At 39.1% G+C, this 27,388-nt stretch overlaps 2 protein-coding genes across 4 annotated transcripts in view; both read right to left on the bottom strand.

The window, feature by feature from the left end:
* RFTN2 (raftlin family member 2) overlaps positions 1-279 on the bottom strand; it is a 55,892-nt gene extending 55,613 nt beyond the window's left edge. Inside the window, exon 1 of the mRNA XM_067298894.1 lies at positions 236-279. The gene's annotated coding sequence lies outside the window, so the exon portion shown is untranslated. The remainder of the gene's footprint in view (positions 1-235) is intronic.
* On the bottom strand, positions 49-26,203 carry BOLL (boule homolog, RNA binding protein). 3 transcript variants are annotated; one of them, XM_067298896.1, is made up of 10 exons: positions 26,094-26,203; positions 20,290-20,433; positions 16,424-16,515; positions 13,930-13,984; positions 10,978-11,053; positions 6,545-6,672; positions 4,447-4,518; positions 3,404-3,451; positions 1,831-1,959; positions 49-334 (listed from the first exon to the last, which is right to left on the bottom strand). In XM_067298896.1, exons 1-10 carry the CDS (start codon positions 26,109-26,111, stop codon positions 146-148), a joined length of 951 nt encoding a protein of 316 aa, XP_067154997.1. In that variant the 5' UTR covers positions 26,112-26,203; the 3' UTR covers positions 49-145. The 3 variants fall into 3 exon arrangements, with proteins under 3 accessions (XP_067154997.1, XP_067154998.1, XP_067154999.1); XM_067298897.1 differs by having other exon boundaries at positions 20,290-20,430; XM_067298898.1 differs by lacking the exon at positions 20,290-20,433.
* Positions 26,204-27,388: the final 1,185 nt, after the last annotated feature.

Raw genomic sequence — 27,388 nt, 5'->3', positions numbered from 1 at the left:
AACAACTATTTTTTTCCCCCCCCCCTCAAAGTAGAATAGTTCCAGAACAAGTAATCCCTACTCCGGATTCTCTGGTCCTCTGCAACAAAGCCTTGAGTAAAGAAAAAACCTGGTTTCTTTGCAACATTTCTGTTTTCCTTATTTACTAATTCATAATAAAACACTTTTTCATCCTTGCTCCTCTTCTCTTCCTGTCCCCCTTCAAAAAAGAAGACAGTAAGACTACAGTGCTTACTTTAACTGGCTCAGTTTGAATCACAGGTGCTGGCATGGCTATGGCACTCTGGGCATAAAGCTGGTGATATGTTGCTTGAACTCCATGATCAGAATATGGCTGGTATAAAAACAAACAAGAATTGTATTTATTTACCAAAAAAAAGCAGAAAAGCTTGTTTCACATTCTAATGGTTTTGCAAGCCTTTCAAATGGATTTAGATTCCTGAAAATTTCAAATTGTGGGCTAAATTAATCTAAACTACTGATTGGTTAATCAATGACTTTAATAACTGAGATTTCAAAATTGAAATGTTTCCCCCCACTGTACCAAAGTTTTGGTATATACAATTTATTTAAATCAGCGCCAGAGAGCACTTTCCTTGACAGAAGCAGCACGCTTCTGTATTACAAATACATTTCACTCAGCTATAATAGGACAGTGTTTAAATGTGTAGATTAGCATATTGAAGAATAATACTCAGCATTATCACACTTACAAGATATTTACATAGAAATAATACAAGTGCCTTTCTTTGAATTTTACATAGTCTTCTGAATTTCCACACACAGCTTCCTTTAACATCAGCAAAATATGTACCTGTGGACTGAGAGCATGATACATCCAAATATTTTCCTTAACTAATTTCATGGGTTTTCTTATCATTCACACATTTCAAATGTCTCTGTATATAAGCTGATAAATATCTGATTTATGAAATACAAGAGGTAAAACAATAAAATGGACAGGATTTATGGCTGGTACAATAAATACTGATGTTTAGGCATTTTCAAAAAGAAAAAAACCCCACCAACCGAAGTCTTTTATTATTGAAGAAAAGTAGTAAGAACAACTTTGTAGGGAAACTAAATTGTCTAGGTGTGTCGGCATTTTTCATCAATGATGTTTAGAATACCAGTTTTGGAACTTTACTCTTGTGGCAATAAAGTACCTAACTTCTGTAAAAATACTTTATTTCTGCCATAATTTAAAGTTTATTCAGGCATTTCTGTTAACGAAGAATTAAAGAAGTACCAATTAATTGTAATATATTTTCAATTTTGTAATCAGCCTTATTGTACATTAATAATCTCTTAAAAAGACCAGAACTGCTGTTGATGGAGAAGCAAAAAACTGATAGGCATAGAAGAGCAGAATTGATTTTGTCATTCAACTACCCTTAATTCATTCTGACCTTCAGAATACTTACAAACTCGCTTCTACACAAAAAGAAAAAGAAGTCTTTCAGGAAGCTGATATGATTTGGCTAGATTAATTCAGCACTCCGAAGACGCAGTTCAGTCTGAGTCACGTTTTGTTTAAATTTGTTATTTATAAATAAAACAATCTGACTAGTCTTCATACTTCATACTGCTGTCTGTCATCACTGGAGACTTTCTAAAATATATCAGAATCAAAGCATCCTCCTAGGAAACTGTGAAAGAGATGCTCTAACTTGAAGACTACTGAATTAACTTAACACAGCAGCAGTACGGATGTGGGAAAAAGTACAGTTGACTTAAGTGCTCTGAACTACTTGTGCTTAAACTAAAAGGCTATGTTTTTCAATTGCAGATAAACATTTCAATTACAAGTAAATTTTTTCATAAAAATACCTCAGGAACTGCAGCTTCCACTAGGGAGAGAGGAGCAGGTATACATCCACCTTCCTGGGTGATCTCTATTGGCTGATAAATGACTTCAGATGGGTGCAGATAGAAGAATGAAGGTGAAGAGGCAGGAGACTGAAATAAAACACATCACTTCTAATAAATTATATGTTTTCCATACTATAAATCAGCAAAGCTTATTTTATAGTCTTCTTTCTACATATAAATGAAGTTAAAGCCTTAAAGAAAGTTTCAAATTCAACTCTGTTAACCTGAAGAAACTAACTGAGGGGAAAGTGGGCAGAAAAAGTCAGATGGTATATAAAAATGTCCTTTGATCACTTAAAAATACATATTTTTATATTTTATTTACATTTTAAAGAACATTGTGAGAGAAATACTATGACTTTACAAAACTGACGTTTACTCTTAAAATTGCAGAAACAGTACAGTTTTTTCCTCTTGCAAAAAAGTTGCATTACAAATCACAGAGTATTTTGTTAAAAAAAAAACAGTATTTTTTGTAATGCTTAGGCTTACCCACACATCTTTACCTAACCATGTATTAAAAACATTAAACTATAGATACGCTTTTCAAGGCATTTTTGGTTTAGCCAGCTGGCTACCTGAACAGACCTCATATTTTTTCTCCTCATACCCAGAGACAAGAGTTCCCTAGAAGAAGAATTAGTCAATTTGTTTCACTGGAAAGACTAAGATGGAAGTCCAAGCGCAGGACTGCAAGGTCCCACTGTTCAAGCAAGGTATCCTGCAGCAGGAGCTACGAACAAGGCATTCAAAGTTTAGAAGAGTATTACGCCATTATTTATGCACAACAAACCTAACACAATTCAGCACCCAGTTTTCAAAGCAGCAGACTGATTAACAGAGTGGGACTGATCCAAACTGGAGCAGGTTACCTGCTACTAAAGCAATGAGGATGTATCATAATGCTTCAAGTTTAAGGGCCTTAATGCTCCTTTTAACTTCAAACTCTTCAAATCCCTTGAACGGCAAGATTTCCATATTACGCTCCTCTGCTATAAAGATCACAACACTGATAAAACCCATAAAAAGTTAGGTTGTCAGCAATTTCACGGTCTTCCTCCTATTGCAAGGATCTGAGCCTAATTTCACCATACTTGTGTGTCTGACTGAAAACATCCCAGGCGGTATCAGTTAGTGAGCTAGTTAATATTCATTTCTCCTATCAGGCAAAATGCGGCAGTTTATCCCAGCTTCTGAGAACTAATATTTGCTCTTTTAATAGAAACTTTCTGCTCTTCTATACCCAAATATTTTGGTGGGGATAGGGAGAAAGATGCTATTTTAATAAAGAATTTAGATTTGATATGTCAATAAATGCTATTTTATGCCCTCTACTACATCAGTAAGTGTTACGAATGCATTGTTAAAATATAGCAACTAATATTTATTTCAATAGTGTTGTAACTAGTGGGAAATTTAATTTTATCATTCTATTTGAAGACAAACTATTACAAAAATTGGAAGAGCACACTGTACCTTTAAACTAAATGCAAACTAACAGTAAAATGCTGCAGCTGTGAACTGTATTTACCTGTTGAACACTCCACTGCCACTGACTCGGAAGACACTGTGTTGGTGCCTACATTGAAACAAAAAAAGATATTACTTTATATAATTAAGAACATATGCATTCACACACCTTCCCAATACACTGCAATCACTCCCCTCTTTATTCAAATCTTAATTAAAAAGAACAAAAATTAATTTTCATAACACCCCCCCCCCCCCAATAATTTAGGAATGTCCATCTCGTTGACTGCCACTCAGTCCTCTCACTTGGGCATTTCTTAGCTACTAAAATAATGAAGCATTTAAGAAATGTGTTTAAGTAAGAAAAGAGAAGATACAAAATGTGATCAACTTTCCACTATACAAGACAGACACAGACATACTGCAGAGGTCCAGCAGTGGGCCACCAAGAAGGCCAGGGGCTGGAGCACAGGACATACCAGGAAATGCTGAGAAGACTGGGTTTGTTCAGCCCTGAGAAGGCTAAAGCGGGGAGAGGGTAATTATTGCTGTCTACAACTTTCTAGCGGGACGGCACAAAGAAGACTGAACCAGACTCTTTCTCAGAGGCGCTCAGAGAAGTACAAGAGTCAATGGACAAAGGCTGGAACATGGCAAATTCCAAGGAGATATAAGGAAAAAAGTTTTTTTACCATCATGATGTACAGACAGTGGAAGAGCCTGTCCAGAAAGGTTGTGCAATCTCCATTGCTGGAGAAATTTAAAATTCAACTGGACAAGTTCCTGAGCAAGCTGATCTAACTGGCCCTGCTTTGAGCAGGAGGCTGGACTAGATGATAAAAATTAAGAGTGGTACTAAACCAGTTGTCTAGCAACACAAAATAAAATTTTAATTTATTCTATTTCCAGGTAGTTAAATAGACAGGAAGAAATTCAGTTCTAGTGAAAAGAAAATCTTTGACAAAATTAGAATCTGTTTTATGTGACTCTGTTCTGGACAGTCTTTCTATTTGTTAAGAATAAACAGCACCGACACAGTGCTGCAAATCAAACTGCATGGTTGAAAGGAATCCTGATGCTCTGAAACCCATTTCAAACAGATACCTGATAATGATATGTAGGAGGCTGATAAACCGGTTGAGTTACCATCACTGGCGAACTGGAAACAGAGCGTGACTTAAAAACAAACAAACAAAACAGTAAGTTACAAGCCTTAATGCAGCAATTTCATAAATTGTCACTCCTATTAACAACAGACCTGAAGTACTATATGCTGAATAGTCACTCCCTTTTGAAAACAGATTTACTAAATTTTAACTTACACTTTGATTCTTCAAGACTACTGCTTCCAAGGGTTCATTACTGATGAAGCAAAAGTCTTTAGCATGTGTACCTACTCCTTTCCAAAAAGCACCTTCCTCTAAAGTCGTTCACATGTCCTGACCATAGGTACATTTTTACAACTCAGGGCAATTTAAATTGTCACTGATGTGTTCCCGCCCTCTCTGTAGCCCCAACCCTATGTTCCCTTTTCCATTCCCTTCTTCTCACCAACCCCAGCATTCATCTGATCTGGCAGTAAGCCAGTTTAGGGAGGTAAACCAGCTGAAAACGTACCTGTTTTCGGGGGGGCCAGTTTAGGGTCAGAGAAACACCACTGAAAGGGCGCAGAAACAAACAGCCAGAGGTAGAGGACAACACAGGACCATGGACCTCTAGTTTTGATCTGTTAAAGGTACTTTGTATAATTCCCTATGTCATGAAACTCCCTCATTCCTGCAAATATTTAAGAACAGCCCCAACACCACTCTAATTCATTCTACTATATGAAAACACAGGATGCAACATGAAAAAAAAAAGACCCAACCTGGACCTTTATAAAGTTATCCATGCAAAAAACTACAATCAAAAAGGTATTAATACCTTCAGTATAGCTAACACTCTCTAAAATCTCAATGTTGCTGTTTTTTTAATTCTTGATATAGATACTTTCCTAACAATGAAAGTGAAGAATATGTAAATAACTGAGACCAAAATAGGCAGTACTATTTGCAATTAGAAACATCGAGCAGTGTATGTTTGAAATATAATGGACCTGGGTCAAAGCATCAGTGCCAAAGTTCAGTACAAGAACACAGTAAAAATATTCATGGCCTTTTCCAACAGGCAGTGTTTGAGGAAGTTCTCTAAAACTACTGAGCATTAACAAAAAGGCTTTCTAAAACACATAAACAGGTATTTATGCCCTTCCTCTAAAGCTGAGAGGGCACTATGAGGTTGTCAATCACAAATGTCATTCCCCATGAGAAGAGCAAACAGCTTAAAAATTACAAAAGAAGTGATTAAAACGGAGGTTAGTAAATCCTGAGAACAAGATTCTACAGTGCCAAAATAAACACCATAATGGAATAATTACTGAAAAATAAATAAAAAACAATAGCCTTTTCCAAAAGAGAGATGAGGGCAGTAACAGATTCCATTCATCTTTTTCCCTAATATGTGAAGGGATTTTGCATTCATACATACAGATAGTACATACAGCCTCAGCAAATGCTGCTTTTACAGAAATTAATAGAGATGCATACTCTGCAGATCCCATCAGTCTTTTAATCCTTCCCTCTTTTAAAAAAATAAAGTCACTGACAACCCTCCTGTACCTGACAAATAATTCTGTCCAATTCCCCCAAGTCCCATAACACCAAACATTTCATCTACTGCATTATCTTCCTCCTAAAGTAAGGGTACTCTTGAAAAGTGTATGTAAGACTGTAATATGCCTCAATTTCACTTTTGCTTTGTTGATCTAGCATTTCATTTTCCTTCCATCCTCAACATAATAGTTATTGCAGCCAAGAACTACATACTCATGGAGGAATAATAATGGAGCCAATGAAAAGTCATTAGGACCAACTCCTCTGCATCAGTAAAAAAACTTCTCCTGGAGTAGGGACCCCACTGATTCCAAAGTACCCTTTATCCAGAAAAGAGTATCAAAGCAAAGCCACCTGCAGAAGAACAATAAACTTAAGCAATATCAAAAAACACAAAAAAAGAATGGACTAAGAGAAGGAAGCCATTTAGCCATCAGACAAAAGGGTATAGCTGGAGAAACTGGAAGCAGGAGGGACTTATAAATCTTGGACTGATCCTGGTCCACAGGAAAACAAATATACAAAAAAAAAAAAAAAAAAAAATTACTTACAGACCATGGTTGTGGAACAGAAGCAACTTTGGGAGTATGAAAATAAGCCACTCCATTGTGGTAAGTATAAGGATATCCAGTTGAAGTAGTTAAGTACATTGTTCCAGCTGCTGGCATTACACTAGATCCTGAAATTAAATTTTTTAAAACAGCTTACTTATCAATAAAGTATTACTTTTTAATTGTGTAGATCACAATAAAAAAATCCTCTGATCTTCAGAGAACCAAAACTGACACTCAAAGAAAAGAGCATGGGGCAGACTGTGCCTAGTGCTATCTCGGTTCCCTCTTAAACACAGATTCCTGAAAGCAGATGGTCACACGATAACACAGGTAGATGGAAAGGAGTGCAGAAGATGACATGCATGTCAGTTACTAAACACAGACAACTCCAATTACCAGTAAATATATGGTTTTTTTAATCTTCAAATGTCCACAGGTACCTTCAAATTGTGGGAGATTTTCATGGGTAACCTCCATATATGAATATTTAGCTGAAACAGGATCCAAGCACTAGAAACAACAGAAGGATTTCATTAAAAAATGCAGCCTGGTTCCTCAATGCACAAAGATTGTGTGTTTCTGCAATGGCACATTGCCTGGTAAAAGTACGAAATGATATCCAGATATGAGCAAGAGGGACACTTTCCGCAATGCCGCCACTGCTGCATGGGCTATAACTGAGTGTGCTCTGATCCCAAAGCAGAGTTCCATCTCCACAGCCCTGTAGCAGGTACTGATGTTCAAATTAAGGGACTTTCACCCTATGCAGAGGTTATTTAACTTTCTCGGATATTGCCTTGGGGACCATCTAGAGTCTGTTTCTGTCCGGATTAAAAAATAAAAATTAAAAAAAAATCAAGTTTCTCTAGAAGCTTCATATCAAACATGAAGACAAGTTTCAGTTCCAAATATGAGACTTTTGGGGAAAAAAAACAGTAAAAATAAATTAAATTCTGTAACTGAAATGGGAATTAAAAAGTAACATACCATGGAAAAAGTCAAACAGCAAGAACACAATATAAAGATCACTGAACAGGCTTTAGTTTTCTCATCTTCCTTCCAAAGGTAATTGACAGCAGGAAACGCCATTTTATGTACAGGCACAACACTGAAGAGATGACTAGAATGCTAAGAGGAGGACCAAGAAGGGTCCCACTATGATTCAAGGCCCTTTAAGGATGGTAATAGTCTGACTGACTCCTACAAAAGTCTGAGGACCCCTGTATACAATAAACAGAAGTACTATACATTGGAAGGTCATGGGCTAAGATGGCCCATGCCAGGTCAACTTTAAAATGGACCTGGGAAAAATCAGAATACTTTAGCTCCACTAAGCAATCTAGAATATTAGTTATCAGTATTTGAAATGAGGAGAAACCAACAGGATCCCCTGGACAAAAATCCTGTCCATTATGCCAAGAACACTGCACAGAACATTCTGCTGCTGCTGAAGATCTCCCTTAGAAATGGAAGGCAACATGCTCCATCAAACCCAACAACCCACCATGACAGAAAAATAAAACAACCTGGGAGAGGTAGAGCTTTCTAAAATTCTTCCAACTCATAACAACTAGTTATTCTTCTTCCAGTTGTTCAGGTTTGATTTGTACTTCTCAGCTTTCAGAATGCTCATTTTTGTAGTCCTTGGTGCCGGGGAAAAGCAAACAGGGAATCTTTCCCTATTATTGCTCCCGGCCCATGGTAAAAGAAAAGCAGACGCTCTTATGGCTTTCTCTTCAACTCTGGGTGCCATGGTATGAGTCAAAAGTTTCAACTTTAACTTGTGGGTGAAAGAGTTTGTTTTTTCCAAGTCAAGACAGACTTATTCTTTTTGCCCCCACTTTCACTGAATAGGAAAAACGGCACAAAACCTCTCCTTCTCAGTTGCTGTCTTCTCTTGCCTGGGCAACTTGAAACAGCACAACCACCACTGGAGGCCTCTTTTCCATAATCTGGAAAATTTCCCAGAGGGCTGGGCAGTAGCCTTGGAAGCCTTAAAATTCATGGATTGAACGTGGTTGAACTGTTTAAAAAACAAACAGACAAACAAACAAACAACCCCCCCCCCCCAAACCCAGGCACTATTCAAAAGCCTGTGAGGAACAGCAGTACTTGAACACTCATTTTCTACCCACTTCTGGAAAAGACAAGGGATATTAGATACCTAAGACTGAAGACTGTTTTTTCTTTATTCCTACTCCCCTAAACTGAAGCTTAGGATATCTGATCACAACCTTAGGGCAGGTGCTTGCTCCCACTGAGATATGTAAAACAGAAATACTGCCTACGCCTACCGGTCACAGCCTGGATAAACAATCTGTCACTGCCTTGATTCTTACACCTGCATTTGTGGCCATCCTGGAGGATACAGGAAAAGGAAAAACTTGTATACCTGCAGAGCCCAACTTGCAGAGGCAACAAAGGATAGGGGTTCCTCACAATGAATCTAGGTAACTGCTGGTGACTGAGCTGAGGAAAAAAAAAAAATCACTCCACTGGGTAGAACATCGTGTAAGTCTGACATACTTTGTGTTAATTATGAAAATAGTGATCCTCCCAACATGCTCAAATCTTAGCACAGAAGGTAATGGGATGACACAGAGCTGAACATTGCAAAACTTAATATTAGAGGAAGACAGGTGCTAGATTCCAGTAGGGCTGGAGAAAACAGCAATAAATGAGACTACTAAGGGAACTACCCTTCAGCTCTACTAAATACAACAGAAGCCCTACAGTGGTATTTAGGAGTCTAGGTTTTCTGGCTTCACAAGCCTCAGAAGGAGCCGCAATAAGACAAAGTATCCTAGTGATTAGGTTAGTGGGCTGAGCATGAGAGCAAATGTACTGAAATCAGATCCTGGGATAAGTTCCTAGATGCCAACCTGATTGTGTACCACGTATCTATCCTAAGCTTGAACAAGAGGTGGCAGAGTCAAACAGGGCCAGTTGGTGCTGACTACAAGAACAGAGATCTCAGGAGGACAGAGTAGCTGCCTTCAGAATATGTTTTGAAGGATTTTTTTCCCTGTTGCCTTCGGTCCCAGACTTAAAATGCACAGGCAGTGATATGCCCCTCTTCTAATCAATACACACATTCAGCATGAGAATTATAGGAAGGAAGCACCACTAGACTTAAAAATCCGGCAATGCAGTGAAGAAGTCCAAGTCAGAGATGAACAGGGAAACAAAGTACAGTAGAAGACACGTACAACATGATGATGACAGAGCAGAGAACATGATGAATAATTTCTAAAGCAAAGAAACTATACAATTGGAACAAAGTGTTCCATTTCCCCTGAGCAAATGCTACCTTACGCGCTTAAAAGGGAGAAGGGCATACCCATACATATGAGGAGGAGAAAGGAGTGGGAAATATTTTCTGTCTTGAGTGAAAAACGTGTCTACACCAACACCGTTAATATACATATGGACTGTTTCTCATCAATAAAGTGACAGTATCAACAGCTAAAGAAAGTTTTTATATTAAACTAAAATTCTTCAGTATAGTCCTCAATTGGAAGATGAGCAAAGGTTTATTTCAACTCTTCAAGCTATACCAAAAACAAATACTGAAGGCGAAGCATAAGTTAAGTTTCAGATATATAGCCCTTACTGAAGAGTAACAAAACAGCATGCACAGCTCTGTCAAAAACTGTCAGATCTTAAAAACTGGTGATCTACATTCTGAATTTTCAGCAGTGTATTACAGAAATAAAATAGCCCCTGGCAGGAGGGCAGGGCATCTTCTCTAGAAGAAAATCTGTACAATACAAAGGTCTCCCCCAGAAGAACATCTTACCACTATACTTACCCAAAATAAAGAACAGCCAGCTGACAAAGAAAACTTATCAGTACTCCTCTTATATAAATGTTCAGCTTATGTAGTTCTTTGCCAGAGAAGGACCCGTAGCCATAAGTCTTACAGCACAGAATTCTAAGAACTGAGTAGTGATTGCAACCACCCATTCCTTACAGTTTCTACTGTAGAAAGAAAGGTGCAACAGTCCTGACAGATTTTGCTCATCAAAAATCAGTATCAACCCAATCAACCAACCAGCAAAACCCTCTTTATCCTGTGGAATCTGCGAGGACAGTCTTTCTAAGTGTTTAGATTTAAGGCTCTGCCTGGCAGCTGTTAGTGGCATGCTATCATTCAAGAGAGAAATTTCCATTCAGCTTGTTCCTAGATATATAATTCTTTCCAAGAAATGATGTAAAGAACACATTGAAAGAGACAAAAGAACCAAAGACCAACTATCTATTTCTTAGGACAATTTCACTGGTATGTATTTGCTTCCCCTACTGACTATTCTAAGCGTATGCCATGCACAGCATTAATGCAGTGCAAGACTGGGCACATTTTGGTTAAAAATTTATATTCATAATCACACTTACATACATAACATACAAATGTAAGTGACAATACATACGAGGAATCCCTATTTGTTGTTTTCTTATTGCTGGACCAATATTCAATTTCTTATCCTTATAATTAAGTTTTTCAGCCTAGAATAAAAAAAAAAAAAGGCATTCAGTATTTGTATTTTCTACATATATCTAGGCATCCAAGAAATGAAAATCAAAAGTAGATAAGCCACCTAGCATGTTTCACCCCTCCCCTGCCTTTTACTTGCTGTGTACCTCAAAAAACAAAAACTGGAATAGCCCCTTTCTATCCTAACCTTAGACTTCATGTAATCAAAAGTAATCATTAGTAAATTCAAATATTGTTTACTCCAAATGGAGCCTCCTGACTAACAATGGATAGCTATAATTGTTAGCAGATTTTAGTTTTACATTTGTTCTCATGTTCTCATATGTTTAGTGCTTTTATAAAAGCTTATGTGTACACAAACAGACAATTTCAAGTATAAAGATTAAATTTAATTTTTCATGGTTGTGACATGCTTTACAAAAGATGACAGCAACAAATAATTATATGGAAAGGACCAGATTATAAGGACTGAACGTAAAAATATTCATATTCTCATATTCACTTAGGACTGCCTTAAAACTTACTTGCATCCAGGCTAACAAAATATAAAAGCAGGCTAGAACAAATATACCAGTAAAGTTAAACTACAGCAGAAGAACTAAAAAAGTCCTAGCTACAGAACAGTAAAACTACATTCTCTTCCAATTCTTTTGCATATAACAGAAAGCGAATGTCATGTACATCCCGTAAATAAAAATCTTACCTTTGTTTTTAAACTCAAAATAAGCACGCTATTTGCTAATATAATGGGAAGAAAGAGGGCAAATAAGCAGGGATTTTTTAGCTGTCAGAATCTCTTTAATACTGCTTTGTAAAACCTAAAGGATAAGAAAGTCTGCTTCCATGAATAGTTACATAAGAGAGAATGTATACAAAACACTACCACATTACAGTAAGTTTTCATTGTTAGAGCTGTAATTTCTGCAGTACAGAGATAATTTATGACTTCAACTTAAAGAGGAATATAGAAAGAAATACAGTTAGAAATCTCATCCAATAAAAGGACAATAGTTAGATAATCAAAATACTTTCTTCATTTGGGCCCAATTTAGCAAGATATTTAAACACCTGTGTGTAAAGCAAAGTCCCACCCTCGGGATTAAAAGTTAAGAAGAGGCTAAACTATTGTGCTGAATTTGGGTCTTCATTAAAAAGTATTAACTAGGGCAAACATACCTACCTAATATACATAGAGCAACACCCTGAAAGACAGATGCACATTTCAATCAAACTGCTTCCCAGCACAGGCTATAAGAAGATCCTTCCCAACAATCCTTTTCATTGATTTGATCCATCAGAATTTAGATTGCTTCTATATACATACATACATACATTCATACACACACACACACACACACATATATATATATCTGGCTGGAAAGAGGATGCTGGTGAAACTCCTCAAGGTCTGCTCTTGAGACTTATCCAATTTAATACTTTCATCATAGACTGCAACATAAAAAAAGAAAATTCTGAAGAAATTACTGATGATACAGAAGTAGGAAGCAAAAATCAATGCAAGGAACGATCAGAATACCATACAAAAAGTACAGGATGACCTTGAAGACGCCAGTAATGTAAATGAGATGAAATTCAATAGTACAAAATGAAAGATTGTTCATTTCAAGCAAAATAAATTATTAATGGCTGGAAACTCATCAACTGAAAATGTCTGAGAGAGAAAGACCTAGATACTAATTGATTGTAGAATGAATATGAAATAGCAGTATGATGCATTGGTGAAAAAGGTGATACAATGGTAGGAAGTTTAAGCCAAGGCACTTTCAGTAGACAAAAAAAGTATTAGTATCATTGAATGAGGTACCAGTAAGGCTTCACATGCAACAGCTTTCCAGTCACAACAAAGGAAAAATGCTAAACCTTTTTTAAAAAGGTCCTCAGAATCATTGGTACTCTCCTAGTTCACAGGAGAGACTGACAACAAAAACTGGTAAAGAAAAACAGGTGACTTGGGAAGTTCCCTCCTATTTTCTTTCTCTATTCTTCTAGTTCCATAGACCCGTATTTTTTAAAAGCACTCATGAAGATTTCATTTTAAAATGGCCCAACTTTTTAATTTTTTAATGTTAATATGTGAATTTTCAACATCGGTTCAGTTTTTCAGCATTTTAAACAGCTTTACTCTTGGGAAAGGACAATTTACAAGTCTTGGGTACTATTTTCTGGTCTTTTGTTCTTCCAGATACCTTCATGTATATAAATCAGTCCTGACTGATATCTATCCAATCAATTCCAATCAGACCACAGAACACAGATTTTCAAAAATGAAGAACTGAAGAGCTAAACTATGCCCCCATCTCAAGAAAGGTTCTAGAAAGAACATTAAGGCACTAATCTAGCTAAGTGTAGATGCAACCATTGCGTGACATAAAATGAGCTTCACTGTTTAAGATTTCTCAAGTGAATCTAGTTATTCCTGAGGAGAGTGATGTCAGCTCTCACAATCAAACGAATCAGAATAAAAGACAGCAGTCATCTTTCCCAACTCCCCACAAAATCTTTGCAGTGATGAATTTTCTGCTGAAGCAAATTAAAGCAATTGTGAAGGATAAAGAGTAATTAGCATGCACTAGAACAACTACTTTATGGTGTGTAAAGGATGAGAAAGTAAAGAATGTTTGTCAAAGCCTAGAGCTCAACTATGAAGTGGCAAGTCCCTTCCCTAGTTCCAGAAGATCTCAGCATAAATCCTCTCTTAGATTTATCTGAGCCATTGTCTTAACTACGTGGGATGAAGAAGGCATAATGACCAACCTTAACTGATCCTCAAATCCAATCTGGCAAACACAGGACCAAGCTACTGAGTGACTAACATGAAATGAATTATTTCATTTAAGAGATAATCATAATGGAAAATATTACTTACCTCTTGTAAAATCTTTTGTGCATCTTCTTGGGTTTCGAAAGTGATGAAGCCATACCTAAATAAAAATTAGAGGAGCTAAGTCTCTGGAGTTTGTATTTATATTGCCTATTAATATTTATATATATTACAAACGACATTAAAAAAGTAAACTGATGGAAAAAAAAAACAGTTATTTAGAAATAAAGATTGTAAAAGCAACTGCAATCCTAACTTAACATCCTTGTTATAATCTGCCTTCTGATATGTTTAAGTACCCGAGTACCTGGATGGAGTTAAGGACCTGATGTCTCCATGCAGTGAATGAGTAGCTCAGTTAAACAGCTACTCAAAACGTTCTGTACTACCTTCATTATTCAGTGTATGTCTGTATGTCTTTAATTCATTCATTTCTATTAGACAAAGAGAGATTTTGATCCGAGGCTCTCATTAGTTATGCATGTCCAAGATGAGACACTCAGAATATAATTTTTTTTATTATACAGTACTTCATATCTTCACAGCATAGCTCCCATCAACTTCAGTGACATCTGTGAACGCTCTTCAGTTCCACAAGTACTACCCAGCACATTAAATTGGGTTCTCAGAGAAAGCAGCAGTGCAGAGATAGTGTTCATCTGTGAAGTATTCTTGCATATGACATGATTAGCATTAAACAAGAATACTGTGGTGCACTCAAGGACAAAGTAGTCTTATGCTTTATGACACAGTACATCTCTCACGATACCACTTCTAACTGCTGCAACAAATCATACAAGCTGTTTCTCCACTGAACTCCTGCTGTATCAAACCCCCTCAAATCATTCCTGGGGAAATCTATGCCAATGAATGTGGTAGTAAATTGAAAAATAAAAGTTTATAATAAAAATAGGTAACATTATTTCACTGAGAGTGTGTGAGATTAACACATACATACAAAAAATATGAAAGTTCTTCAAAATGATCTTTAACTTCCTAAATTTCAACAAACCTTTCACAAAACCTTTTAATGAGTTTATGTGCATGATTTCTTAGGTTTGTGTGCTCATTTCTTAGGGTCAGACTACAGGAGCTACCAAAAAGGCCTCTGTCATTCCAGCCTGCAGATCAGGTTTCGCAATACATACTATCATTCCTCGTGAGCATTTTCATGTCCATTTTAGTATACAGATTCAGTAACACTCTGACCAGCTATACTATTAAACTTCTGGGCCTTTGCTATATTGTCTTCTCTAACCAAGTTTGGAAACCTTTCCATCCAAAGACCACAGAAGTTAGTTTCCTAACTTGGGATCTTATCTACAAAGACTTTCCATTCTATATGCTATCTGGACAATAAACCAATAGACATAATTACACAGAAACTTAGGAATAAATTTTGTAAATCACTTGTCAAACATAACCTATCAAGATTGTGCTTGGATTTCAGTTAAAAAAAAAAAAAAAATCACTGAAGGCAATTCTTTTCTGACATCTTTATTGCAAAGTGCCTGTTGACAATCACAAGCGTGTAATAACTGGATATTCTTGGATTATTTTATTATATGGATGTGTATATTCTAAGTCTCAAATACTGTTCTGAATTTAGCAAAAGGATAGGAGGCTTGGGCACCCAACTGGGACCAGGATCAATGGTCATGGGAACATGCCATACAGGTATACCCTATGAAGATAAGACCTGCAGCTCAGGGTGCAATTTACTGATATACATTAACTGCTGCCAGCACTAAAATTATGAGATACAGACATCATGCATGGGCTTTCTGCTCTGAAGAGCTCTTCTGAACTAAGAGAACATACTTTAAAGGTAAAAATTCTCATGCACACTCCTTTCTGTTTCAATTCTCTTTCCATTAGATTTCTGTTGCAGTACTGTTCCCTATACTGCTCACTTTCCTTCACCATTTTCTGGGTTCTAACAGTGACCTTATTCCCCAATCAGCCTTAATCTTTCTTCAGATTTACTCTTTGGCCTTTCTCTCTTCTCATCATTTACTCCCAGTCTTAGTCCCTTCTCTGCAGTCATGATTCATTCTCAGATTTGTCCCCAGAATCTTCACACAGAGTAACCCCAATTCTTCCCCTGTACTCCACCACAGTCAGATGTCTCTCACCTCTTCTTCCATTCTCAGACATCTTTCCACACTGGCTCTCAGAAGTAAGAAAAAATATTTTTAATACCCAAATTACCTTTCTAGGATTATCTGTTCAAATTATTATTGCTATAAAAAAAAAAAAAAAAAAAAAAAACCAGGAAGGACCATTAAAATTTTTCCTAGTTACACACAGCTTTATCTTACATAATAATGATGTAACTATACAATTTTACAATTAGGCAAGTTAAAAAGGCATTTATATGTAGATGTTTAAGAGCAGATTTTTGCATGTACAGAATAATTGGGACTATCAATGACATAATAATATTCTGAACTATGAAAGTCTTATTCAATTTACTACAATCAGTTAATTTTCTGTTATATTTTCAATTTCTACAACATGCTTACTCTACTATACCAACCCCTTTGATACTCCAGCTCTGTCATTTACTATCTTCACCTCTTTCACACAGCCATACTGGGCAAAAAACTTCCTTAGGTCATTTTCATTAGTCTAGTAAAGTAAATCAAGAGAAGAAGAAAAGTTGGTTGGCATAGTTAATCAATGAATACACTTTGAATAAAGTTTACCACAAACTAATTATAATCCTTGATGCAATTTGTGTGGAAGAAAAGAATGAGCATGTACATGCGTCACAGCAACAGAACAAGAAAACAGCCTTGCTTTTTAATTCCTCCATTTTCATATTCAGCAATAATGCTAGAAACTCACTAAAATAGTAAAATTTGTATGCTAGTGGATTTAGATAACAACTATTGCTTTACAGGTAAGATTACAGACCAAGTTAGCTATAGCTGAATTTTAGTTTCTATAAATTATGTACTAGAACACAGTTTACAATATGAAACACGTCGTTGTAATGTTCTTGAGCTTTGAAACAGCAGAGTATGTAGACTTCCACGAAGAATTTCCACAGGTCACACACACGCAGAGAGAAAGAGAGAGACTCCATACAGAACTCCCCATCACAAATCAGGCAAGAAGAGGTGCTTTTAATGGAGAATGAGCTGAATACCCTTGGAGGAAACTGTTCCCGATGTAAGCACCTAAAGTAAACGCACAGCTGGACTATGTGAGTACTCCTCTCCCCTCTGCAAATTAGTTTTCCTTAACAACGCTTAGCATGGTGTTTAGGGCACCATATTCTTGAACACCACACTGTGGATTTTAACGTTCTGTTCTTCATGGTCCTTTGTTAATACTATAGCTAATGCTGGAAGGAAGCGTGCTGATGTGCATGGATCTCTATATGCCTCAAGCAACTTCTATATTCACCTACATGTTTCATTATTTTAAGGAATTATACGAGAAGTACTATTGTACTTCTAAGTAGCTAATTTTTTATTGTTTTTAAATGTATGCATACAATTTGGCAAAATCTTCTCTTGCACATCGAAGGCTTATCTGCCTTATCTGAATTTGAGAAGCAAGAAGGGTTAAAAAAAACACCACCAACAACACAAACCAAACAACCCCCCTCAAATGCTGCAGGCTCTTAATCCAAAAGAAAGCAGAGATGGTAGAAGACTGTAATTTCCCTTGCTGATCCAAGTTTTCATTATAACATTAGAAAATACATGCCCGCTCACAAAGTATGGGGAATAATGACAAACATGAGTAGATCTGAACAGGCGAAATGCACTTCAGCGTTTCATTAAAGCTCAGTAATTATCTCTTCTCCTTGGAAACTGCCTGCACCAGTCCCCAAGCAACTATCAACCACGGAAAAGTTAAAAAGAAATACTGAATGGAGTCCAGAACTATTCTCCTGAATGGACGATCACGCTTGACACCTAAACAGAACCATAAAGGTCTGTATATACAGGAAAACAAATTCAGCCAAACAACTGATAGCATACACTGTAAAACTGTTTTATATAAGGTAAAGCACTCACATGGTTGAGTAATGAAAGCATGCATAGAGTACAAAAGACTCATAGTAAGATTTACCTTTCCCTCTAAATTTTCTCCTTTAAACACTGCAACTTATCTGCTTAGAAATGAAAGCCCTATAGGCAAGATTCCCCATTTCTGGGAGATTATTTCAACCACAATCTTGTAAGTTGTAAATATTACGTGCAGTTCAGTTGCTTCACCAAGATGAGAACAAGAATCTATGATAAAATTGTTAAAACCTAAAATACTCTGAGGCACAGCCAAAGAGCCCTGAAGTCTGTGATCAACGCAGAAAGTTTCATTCGGCACCTACAGGATGTGGAGCATGTATACACACAAGACCATAAACTTCAAAACTCAAAGGTTTATCTGCAGAACAGTCTATTGATGAAGGAAAATAAGAAGAGAACACTGTTCTCAAAGATTCACAGGGAAGTTCACAAGCATCTACATAAACATGGTATCTAGAGGTTTGCCAGAAAACATTCAGGACTTGAGTCCTTTCCTTCTCATGACAGGACACAAAGGTGCTTGCTAGATTCTTAAGAAAGGCTAATGTTGAGCCTTCACAAAGATCAAAGATGCAAAGCATCCAACACTAAAGAAAGATGCCTTCAGATCTATGTGAAAAGTTACCCAACTGTAAATTTAAGCTTTTCCTAGAGCTTTAACAGTCCCTATCTCTCACTGAATGGGTTCTCTAAATAAGAGGCCAGATGCTTTCTCTCACAAATAGGAATCATTGCTATGGTGCTGAACCAAATGGAAGTGTCTGGCAAAATGGTAAAAGAGATAAAACACTGAAAACCAGACTGCTTTTTGGGAAGAAGTGTCCACTTTTCACATGCACACACAAAAATTATAATCTAGTTTTGAACTTTTTTCATCTAACTTGAACAAGAGCCTTTGGAGAAAAATAAAGAAAAAAAAACAACAATGCTCTTTGGCCATCAGATTTCTGGTAAAAAGCAATCCAAGACCAACAGATAAATATCCTACATTTGAACAAAAATTTAAGACATCTGAGCTATAATAAATGGAAAGGTAGCTAAAATGACTACAGAGGTTTCATCCCTTCCATTTCCTTTCCCAATGAAATCTATCTTCTTCATGTTTATAGATACGAACACACGTGCTTTACACCTGTGTTTCTAAAATTACATAGAAGATTCTTAACAGATTTTGACCTTTTAGCAACTGACCCAGAAAGTTAAGAGATCCCTCAGAATGCACAGCAAATATAACAATTAACAAGAATACTAATGTGCTATGCAAAATAACATTTCAACCTTTTTAACTGCAGTGAAGACAAAACAGAGTGACATAGGTCTTTTTACAGCTCTAGTAACTCGCTTACTATTAACACAAGGAGATACTGTGCCTCTTTACTAAAGCCCCAATACACTGAAGACCTTGTAGAACATCTTTTGAACTATGAAAACCTCCATTTGGATTGCCTCAGCCAAATGAGCCAGAAGATCCTGGAAGTTCTTGTATTTATTATGCAAGATAGTCTGAGTAAATTGTCATCCTTTCTTCTCCTCATCTGAGTCAGTGCTCGAAAGGTCCTCAGCCTAGGAGGATTAAGGCAGAGAAGATATTGTTGGTGGGCACAAAGGAACAGCTAAGCAGACCAAGAACGTTTTGTAAAAGTCAGAGACTTTAAACTCATTATCTAAAGCTGTAAGAAAGAAAAGCGAGAGCAGCTGGTGTAAAGGTCTGGTGCATATCTCACTACAAATGTTCAAAATGACTGAAGAATGTAAGAATGGCCCACTATTTGCTGCTATTTGGAGTTTTTAGAGCATATGCAAAGGCAAATACAGTCTAAGAGTTAAGATCAGTACTGGAAAATTGCCCAGAGAAACTTTAATATTTAAAACAAACATTTAGTTTTAAGAAAAATTCCTATGAAAAGTGAAGAATACAGACTTTTTAGCTTCTTCTTTGTATGAACTGAAAGAAAAGTGCTGGATGCACTGAAGCTACTGACATTTTCTATGTCTGCAATCTATAATAGTGTGTTTACGGCTTATTAAATTACACTAAATGCTATATGTAATAAAGAAATTTTACATATATTTCTACTAGACCTGCTTATTACAAAGGACTTCTTTGGAAAGAATAAACATTTCTAAAGAACTGGCATATCAGTAACTTCTAGCAGCTTGGGGTACAAACAATTAACTTAGCTGCAGAATTAGGTAAACCAAGATTTAAAACTTTATTCTCTGCTATCAATTGAAACATTACAGTGAAAGCCACTTATCACCTGAACAAACACACATATGATCATTTGTGTCTCACATTTTTCCTTTTGAATTTTACAGTTTAAAAATTCAGTTAGAAGCAAATTTAATAAAAAAATACCTTAAAATCAATTCCTCCTACAAAGATGCGATTAGGAATAACTGTTCCAAACCTTGGGGCACTGGTTGGATTATTTAAAGGCACCGGTGACACAGTGTTGGGAGATGGAGATAGAGATTCTGTTTGCATCTGATTTGTGGTCTGCTGATTGAAAGAAAATATTTTCAACGATATTTTCAATACCTTACATAATATAAGCCATTAAATCAAAAAACTCTTAAATAGAAAACACATATGGAATTTTGGGGGGAGCAAGCGAATGCTGTACAGCTGTGAACATTAACCACATTTATTTTTATTCAGGATCCACTTCAGCAAAGCATTTAAATATAAGCTTAGTTTTAAGCATTTCAGTAACTTTTTGAATAAAAATACTCACCGTTTGCACAGCCTGAAATTTGACTTATATTTTAATACCATTCTGAAATAGGTGTTTAGGGCCCAATCCCCAATTCTTCATTTTATTTTTATGCTTGCACAGCACCCTGCTGTATGAAGCCAAAATTATGATTTATATTTCATATTAATTTAAAGCTATTAGAGGCCACTTACTTTAAGCCTATATGGAAAGGCTCTTTAAGTCAAATACATCTCCAAACATACATCTATAAAATTCTGTTCGCTGCAACAGCTAGGGCTTGATTTTCTGCATGCTGAGCACCCATAATTCCACCACATAAAACCAACAAGGGGGCAGAAGCTCCTTATATCTGACCAGAAAGGCAGCTGAGGACTAGTCCTCCAATTCAGTAGACTCACTTGGTCCACACGCACAGCATAAAGTGACCCTAAAGGAAATTCCCTCTGCAAAAGAAGAACCAAATGCTCCCGCCCCAGCAGGGGAAAGGAATGCAGCACATTTGGAACTTCATGAAACCATCATTAGTGAAGTCTGCCTGTGTTTTAACTTTTGCCATGCTTACATCTATGAACTGCGAAACAACACAGACTTATACTTCATTGGAAAATCTTTTCAGAACAGGCTACTTATACCACGCTCAGGCAGTCAACCCTAACTTTGAGATGACAGCTGCAAAGCAGCCACCCAGTACTGGGCACTAACTTCTGTAACAAAAATTGCAGTAGAGGCTTCAAGACCATTTTTGCTGCGTACAAGTAAACTTGAAAGTTTACTTGTGTTCTGTACTGGAAGAGAAAGAGTAAATTTGCTCTCAAATGTGATTTTACTCAGCACAACTCTGATACCTGCTTAATAACCTGAAATAATATTTTCCATGAAAAATAAAAATACATTTTCCACCATGTGTATGAAACCAGCCAATCCTTTCTCTTCCTTCCCCTCCCCATACCAATTCTGGACAGCAGCGCTCCAGGCAGTACAACTAAGGAAGGAGTCAAAGTGAAAGACAACAAGCTGGTATAAGCTACAGATATGAGATTAATAGTAAGCAGAACAGTAAAAACTAGAATTAAGAATCTGGGGCTCTTGGGCTCCTTTACTGCATTTGAAAGGATTCCATGTTTCTTCCTACCACAGCACAACTGCTAAAATTTGTAGCTGTGAAGCAAAAAACAAGAGACAGGAAAGCACATTTTTTAATTAGAAAGCTACTACATCTAATACAAACTTCTTTCCACTTCATGCAGTATCCTGTCTTCCAGTTTCCACAGGAAACTCTGCAAAAGTTTTCCACAAAAAACTAGATCAGAAATTTAAGTCCTCTTAAATGGGTCTTCTCACAGAATCTCCCATTCATTTACACCCTTTTACTTCCCAATTTTATCTGTCTCATTTATTCACAAGACAGCACCTTGCCCTTGTAAGCAGCATTTTCTGATCTGTGCTTTTAAGCATTCCTGGATAAAAACAAATCCCTTATCTTTGCGAGAACACACACAAAAATGAAGGCTTAAGGCAGACAGTTATAGTGAAGGGAGAAAGGGAAAGATCAACTATGAGAAGGAATGCTAGGAAAAAAAGTTGTCTTTTTGTTTGCCCTTCTAGAATTTGATATTTCCATAGCTACCTGAGAATTAGTCTTATTAACTATGGTTAATTTTTGATATCATTGTTTTGGATACCTAAAAGACAATAGATCTAGCTTAGTCCATGCCAGTTTAGTTCTGGGGAAGATAAAATCCTTTCCAAATTTACTAAAACATATATATTCGGGGCAGAGGAAAAATCCAAATCTTTAACCTGATCTATTCAATAGAATGTCTTCCTCGTGCAGGGAATACTGTCCCAGAGTAACTGAAAGCACAAAGCCAAGAATATTAAGCTTCTCAATGTAAAAGAAGCACTGGGCTTCAATACAAAAAGAGAATTATTTAATAAATAACTAACTCCTCTAAGCTAGCAGCAGGCTGGTCCTGTACCTGCTACCAAGTGAAATGCTCAGCTTCTCCATCTAGAGGAATGAGTTATTCACCACAACAAGAACAGAACAGATAGGCCCTTGCGCTGAAGAAACATTTACTTGAGTGAGCTCACTAATTCTTTCTAAAATTAAACTTCATTGTTTTGGTAAAGCTCTTAGGGAGCTGACATCAAAATAACATCTCAGCTCCCAGTTCTCTGGGACCGTAGCAATCTAGTCTTTCTGCTGTGCTTTGTGTTTTGAATAACAACTGGCTGGTTCTCAATTTAAGTCTTACCTACAGACAACCACAACTTACATCCCTCTAGATAACCAAGAAGAATGGAGAAGACTTCTCCGATAACTTTAAGTTGCCTTTTGAGAGGATGCAGAAGGGTGCTTCTCACCTACCCTCTTAATACTAATTTAAAGTCTAAAGGAGTCTGCAACACGTACAGAGGCTGAAGTATACCAAAATACTGATACAACAAAAGCTTAGGCCTCTTCTACCAGTCTAGCTGAGGTGTTGCTGACAAAATGATAGATTCAATGTGAAAAACATAATTGATGCTGTAAGGAACTTTGAACTGATGGTTGTTTTATTTTGAGGGCCTATTTCATCTATCCAAGGATTTAAAAACCTTGTATTTCCCTAATTGCACTGCTCTTTGGATTCCTAGGCAACAGCAATGACTTATACTATTTCCTCTCCCATCTGTGACTAGCTATGTTTTTAGATGATACAAATCTTGTCACAACACTAAGCGAATTAAATACATTGTGAAAAGGCTAAATTTGATGGATATTCAATAGTCAACGAGCGTAAGAAGAAATGTAAACAGCAATATATATACACCTAGAAAGAGGGAGATACACGAACTGCGGACTACAGTGGCTCCGAATCTGTCTCTGACTCTGATACTATAGCTTATAAAGCAAAGACTCTGATACTATAGCTTATAAATCTTCATTGGTTGTGACGACCATTCAGAAACTAACCTGGCACAAACTAGGCAAGTCTGACCTACTACTGTAAATTATTCCCAGCATCTACAGATTCAAGAAAGGATAATTGAAAGGCCTCATCCAAAAATTCTAGTAATTTAAAATAAAATTTGGCTTATGTTCTGATATCTGCTTAAAATTTTAAACAACATAAAACGTTCTCTTCAGGAGCGATCATCTTTCTCTGTGCAAAAATTATATTAAATCTGAATCCCGTAATAAGGGATGTAACATAATCCTTCTAGATAACATAAATCCCACATTAGAGCAACCATACTGGGTCAAACCAAAGACCCATGCAGTCCACTGGATTTTGACACCAGTGAAAAATCAGATGCGTATGGAAAAAAGTAACAACAGGGCACACACAGAATACTTCCCTCTGAAGTATTCTTCCAACTTCCAACTGCGTGTGGCTCTGGCACTCCTGTGTAAATAACTCGCAATTACTAGCACATGACAAAAGATTAGAAGAGACGTGTACCGTTCATTGAGGGTCAAATGATTTAGCATCTTTTGGACTAGTAACGAACAAAGCTTGTTAACTTCAGTAATAAGCGTCTAACCTGAAGAAAAAAGCATTTTACATTTTAATGTAGAATATTTCTTTCTACGCCTAATCTCTTTTGTCACAATGGCAGCTTGGAAGTGAGAGACTCTCTCATACAACCAGGTCCAAATCCAGTAAGATAACTGTCATCATAATACAAAATTTTAAATACTTTAAAGTGCATGAACTTCCTCTCTTGAATTCAAATCCTGGTGGTCTACTTGTACCACAAGTGCAATATTCCTCAGAAAGTCATCTGCATTGCCTGTGGTGTGCAGGCACAAACTTCACCATTAATATCCTCAGCCCCCTGTTATGGAAGCACTGTGTGCCTCACACTATCTGTACTGAGCTTCGTTCTTCCTAGACTTTCCAGTCTCCTGCAAAGTTCAAAAAGGAAAGAAAATTCAAAAAAATTATTAAAATACATTAAGTTCAGCAGTCTCAAGTAGATAGCAGTAATGAGGAAAATACAGTGTCCTACCCTCTGCTTGCCATCAACTCTCTCTTTACAAACTATTTTAGTATTGAGAAACAGGGAGAGCTCTCTTAAACTCTTTCTGGATCTTGTTTTGGCTGCACTGGATGTGTCAACTTGCATGCCAAGAGCAATCATAAACCCACAGTCCCGACAGCTTTTGAAGAAAGAAAGTCTACTGCAGAGAACAACTTTGATGATGATGAAGCAAGTTACTTTCTTCATCTCTTAAAACAGAAACAGCGTTTTATTTCTGTAATTATCTGGAAACTGTGTTTGCAAATAGAATATCAGAATTTAACTACAAAAGAAAGTAACACTTGACATCACAGCAAAAACATATTCTTTACCTCAAAGATCTTCAATTTCACTTTCCTACACAAGTCTTAAGAGTTTTAAGCATCTTATACAAAAAAAATTAGAAGAAATGAGGAATTAAACACATCAGTTATGAGCTCCCCTATACTGTAATGAACAAAACATTTTAAAACTTCTATTTTGATAATTATCTTAAGCGGTGTTTCCTCGCTTTAATGCCATTGTAGCAGTAAGAAAACAGGATAAAAACAAAGATCTTTATGCTAAGGTCATATCACTTGCCTAATCATTTAGGAATTTATGGTTTAACTCACTTAAGTTTTCATCATCTGACTTTTTAAACACTGTATATACATAAATCCAACAAATTTACTACATCTAACTTAGTACATTTGGCAAGTATTCTTTGCTAGCAGTGACAAATTTTTATTTTCATGCTGAATATATCCATGGTGAGAAAACTACACACTACACAAACCAGGGGATTAATTCCACCTTCCGATAAGCTTGTTCCTCTTTTTATGGTCTATATCTCATAATGTCCAACATGAGCGTCTCCCAGGTATTTACAATTTCACTCCTGCAGCTATATACGTCTCCAAAACACAGCTACACGCAAGTGAACTCGGGCACCCAAACCGGCCGCACGTTAGTGAAACGGCCGGGGCAGCGGGGCCGCAGCTCGGGGCTGAAGGCAAGGCCCGACAGGCTGAACTGCCTGCGGGACACGAGGCCGCCCGCCCCGGGCCGTTATAAACGGGAGCTACTGCGCAGAGGCCGCCCCTCAGGGAAAAGGGGCTTTGCAGGGGCGGCAGCGCGCTACCCCCATGCCCGTGCAGAGGTTTAGGAAAGGCTTAGGGCCCCGACGGGGGCAGCCCCGCGGGCGGGAACGGGCCGCCCTCGCCGGCGGCTCTGAGGCGGCGCCAACCGCCCTCCGCCGCCCCTCCCCCCCCCAGCGCGCTTTTGGCGGGAAAGCCGTGCCCGGCCCGCGCTGCCCGCCGCCGCGCTCGCCCTGGCCCTGAGGGCGAGGGCCGGGCCGCGGCGCGGGGCCGCGCAGCCCCGCCGCTCCCTCCCGCGGGAGCGGCTCCCCCCGCGGCCCTCGCTACCCCGGCCCGCTCGGGCCGCTCCTCACCGCGCCGTCGGGCTCCATCGGGCTCCGAGCGCGGCCCCGCGGCCCCGCGGCACGTTCCCGGCACGCGTCTCGCTCCTCGGCGGGCGGCGGCGGCCTCGTGCCCGGCCCGCGAGCGCGGGCGGAGCGCGGGGGCGGGCGGCGAGAGGCGCTCGGGCGGGCCCGGGAAGCGGGCGGGGGGCGGGGGCGAGCGAGCAGCCCAACCGCCGGCGCCCCGGGGAGGGGGCGGCACTGCGGGGCGAGCGGGGCGCGGCGCAGGTTGATACCAGGGTTGAGGGACGAGGCCGGGCGGAAAGTGACCCGGGAGGGCCCCGGCTGCCCCCTCCTCGCCGGGCGCCCCCGCAGGGCGCCCCCTCCTCGGGGCAGCCGGCGGGCGCGCCCGCCGCCCCCCGCCTGGCACCGCCACCCCGGCGGCGGGGCCAGCTCGCGTCCCCCCCGCCCGCAGCGCCGCGGCCCGGCGGCCGCTGCCCCGCCGCGGCCAGGGGCCCCCCGCCATGGCCGGCACCTGCTGGCGCTGTCACTCAGCGCCCGCCCGCCCGCCTCACCTCGGCGCGGCGCGGCGAAGAGGGCAGGGGAGGGGAGGGCGCTGCGGGCCCGCGGCGGCCGCTGCCCCGGGGCGGCCGCTGCCCCGCCGCGCCTGCCCGCGCCCCCGGCCCTTGCGGGCGGCCCGGCCCCTCGCCCCGGGTGGCGACGCGGCCCGCCGCCAGGAGCAGCCCGGCGAGGGGAGCGCGGCGGGAGCGGCCGGCAGCCCCGCGGGGCGCCGCGCGCGGCGGCGGGCAGGGGCGAAGCCGCGGCTGAGCTCGGAGGCGCCTCTGCCCGAGGCGTCCCGGAGACGAGCGCGGCTGGGCGGGAGCGGCGGGGCGGCATCGCGCCCGGGGAGGCGGCGGCGGCCGGGGGCGTGGCCGGCCTCCAGAGCGGTCCTCAACATCCTCCAGTGGTTTTCCTTGTTCCCCGCTCTCTCATGGAGCTGGAGGCGGATCAGCTCTGCTGTCACTTAATGAACGGCACTACAGACAAAAGCTGCTTGAGATACAATCTCAGGGTAACTGTAGGGCCAAGGTACCACTGGTTACTTTCCGTATTTTACCTTTTTTGGGTGCTTTAAAATAAAAACTTAAAGGAATTTTATCTGGATAATATCTACAACAAAATATATTTTAGTTGAATTCATATCTTTGTGTCTTGCTTAAATTTGCTTTATACAAACTATACGGAGTCAACCTAAAACTGAGAGTACTTTCCACATAGCCTACATCATGAAACTCCCACTCACTTCACACAGCTCCCAGACTGGCCAT

The sequence above is a fragment of the Apteryx mantelli genome, chromosome 6 (genome assembly GCF_036417845.1).
Source record: "Apteryx mantelli isolate bAptMan1 chromosome 6, bAptMan1.hap1, whole genome shotgun sequence".
Classification (NCBI taxonomy): Eukaryota; Metazoa; Chordata; class Aves; order Apterygiformes; family Apterygidae; genus Apteryx; species Apteryx mantelli.
Note: the sequence above shows the minus strand (reverse complement) of the source record. Positions and strands in the feature narration are given on the sequence as shown.

Coding starts and splice junctions, on each gene's coding strand:
- BOLL (XM_067298896.1), bottom strand. Junction 13,985..16,423: donor AGAGCTGGAGTATCAAAGGG/GTTGGTATAGTA, acceptor ATTTTTATTTAG/GTATGGCTTCATCACTTTCG. Junction 3,452..4,446: donor CTCCTACATATCATTATCAG/GTATCTGTTTGA, acceptor GTTTCAATGTAG/GCACCAACACAGTGTCTTCC.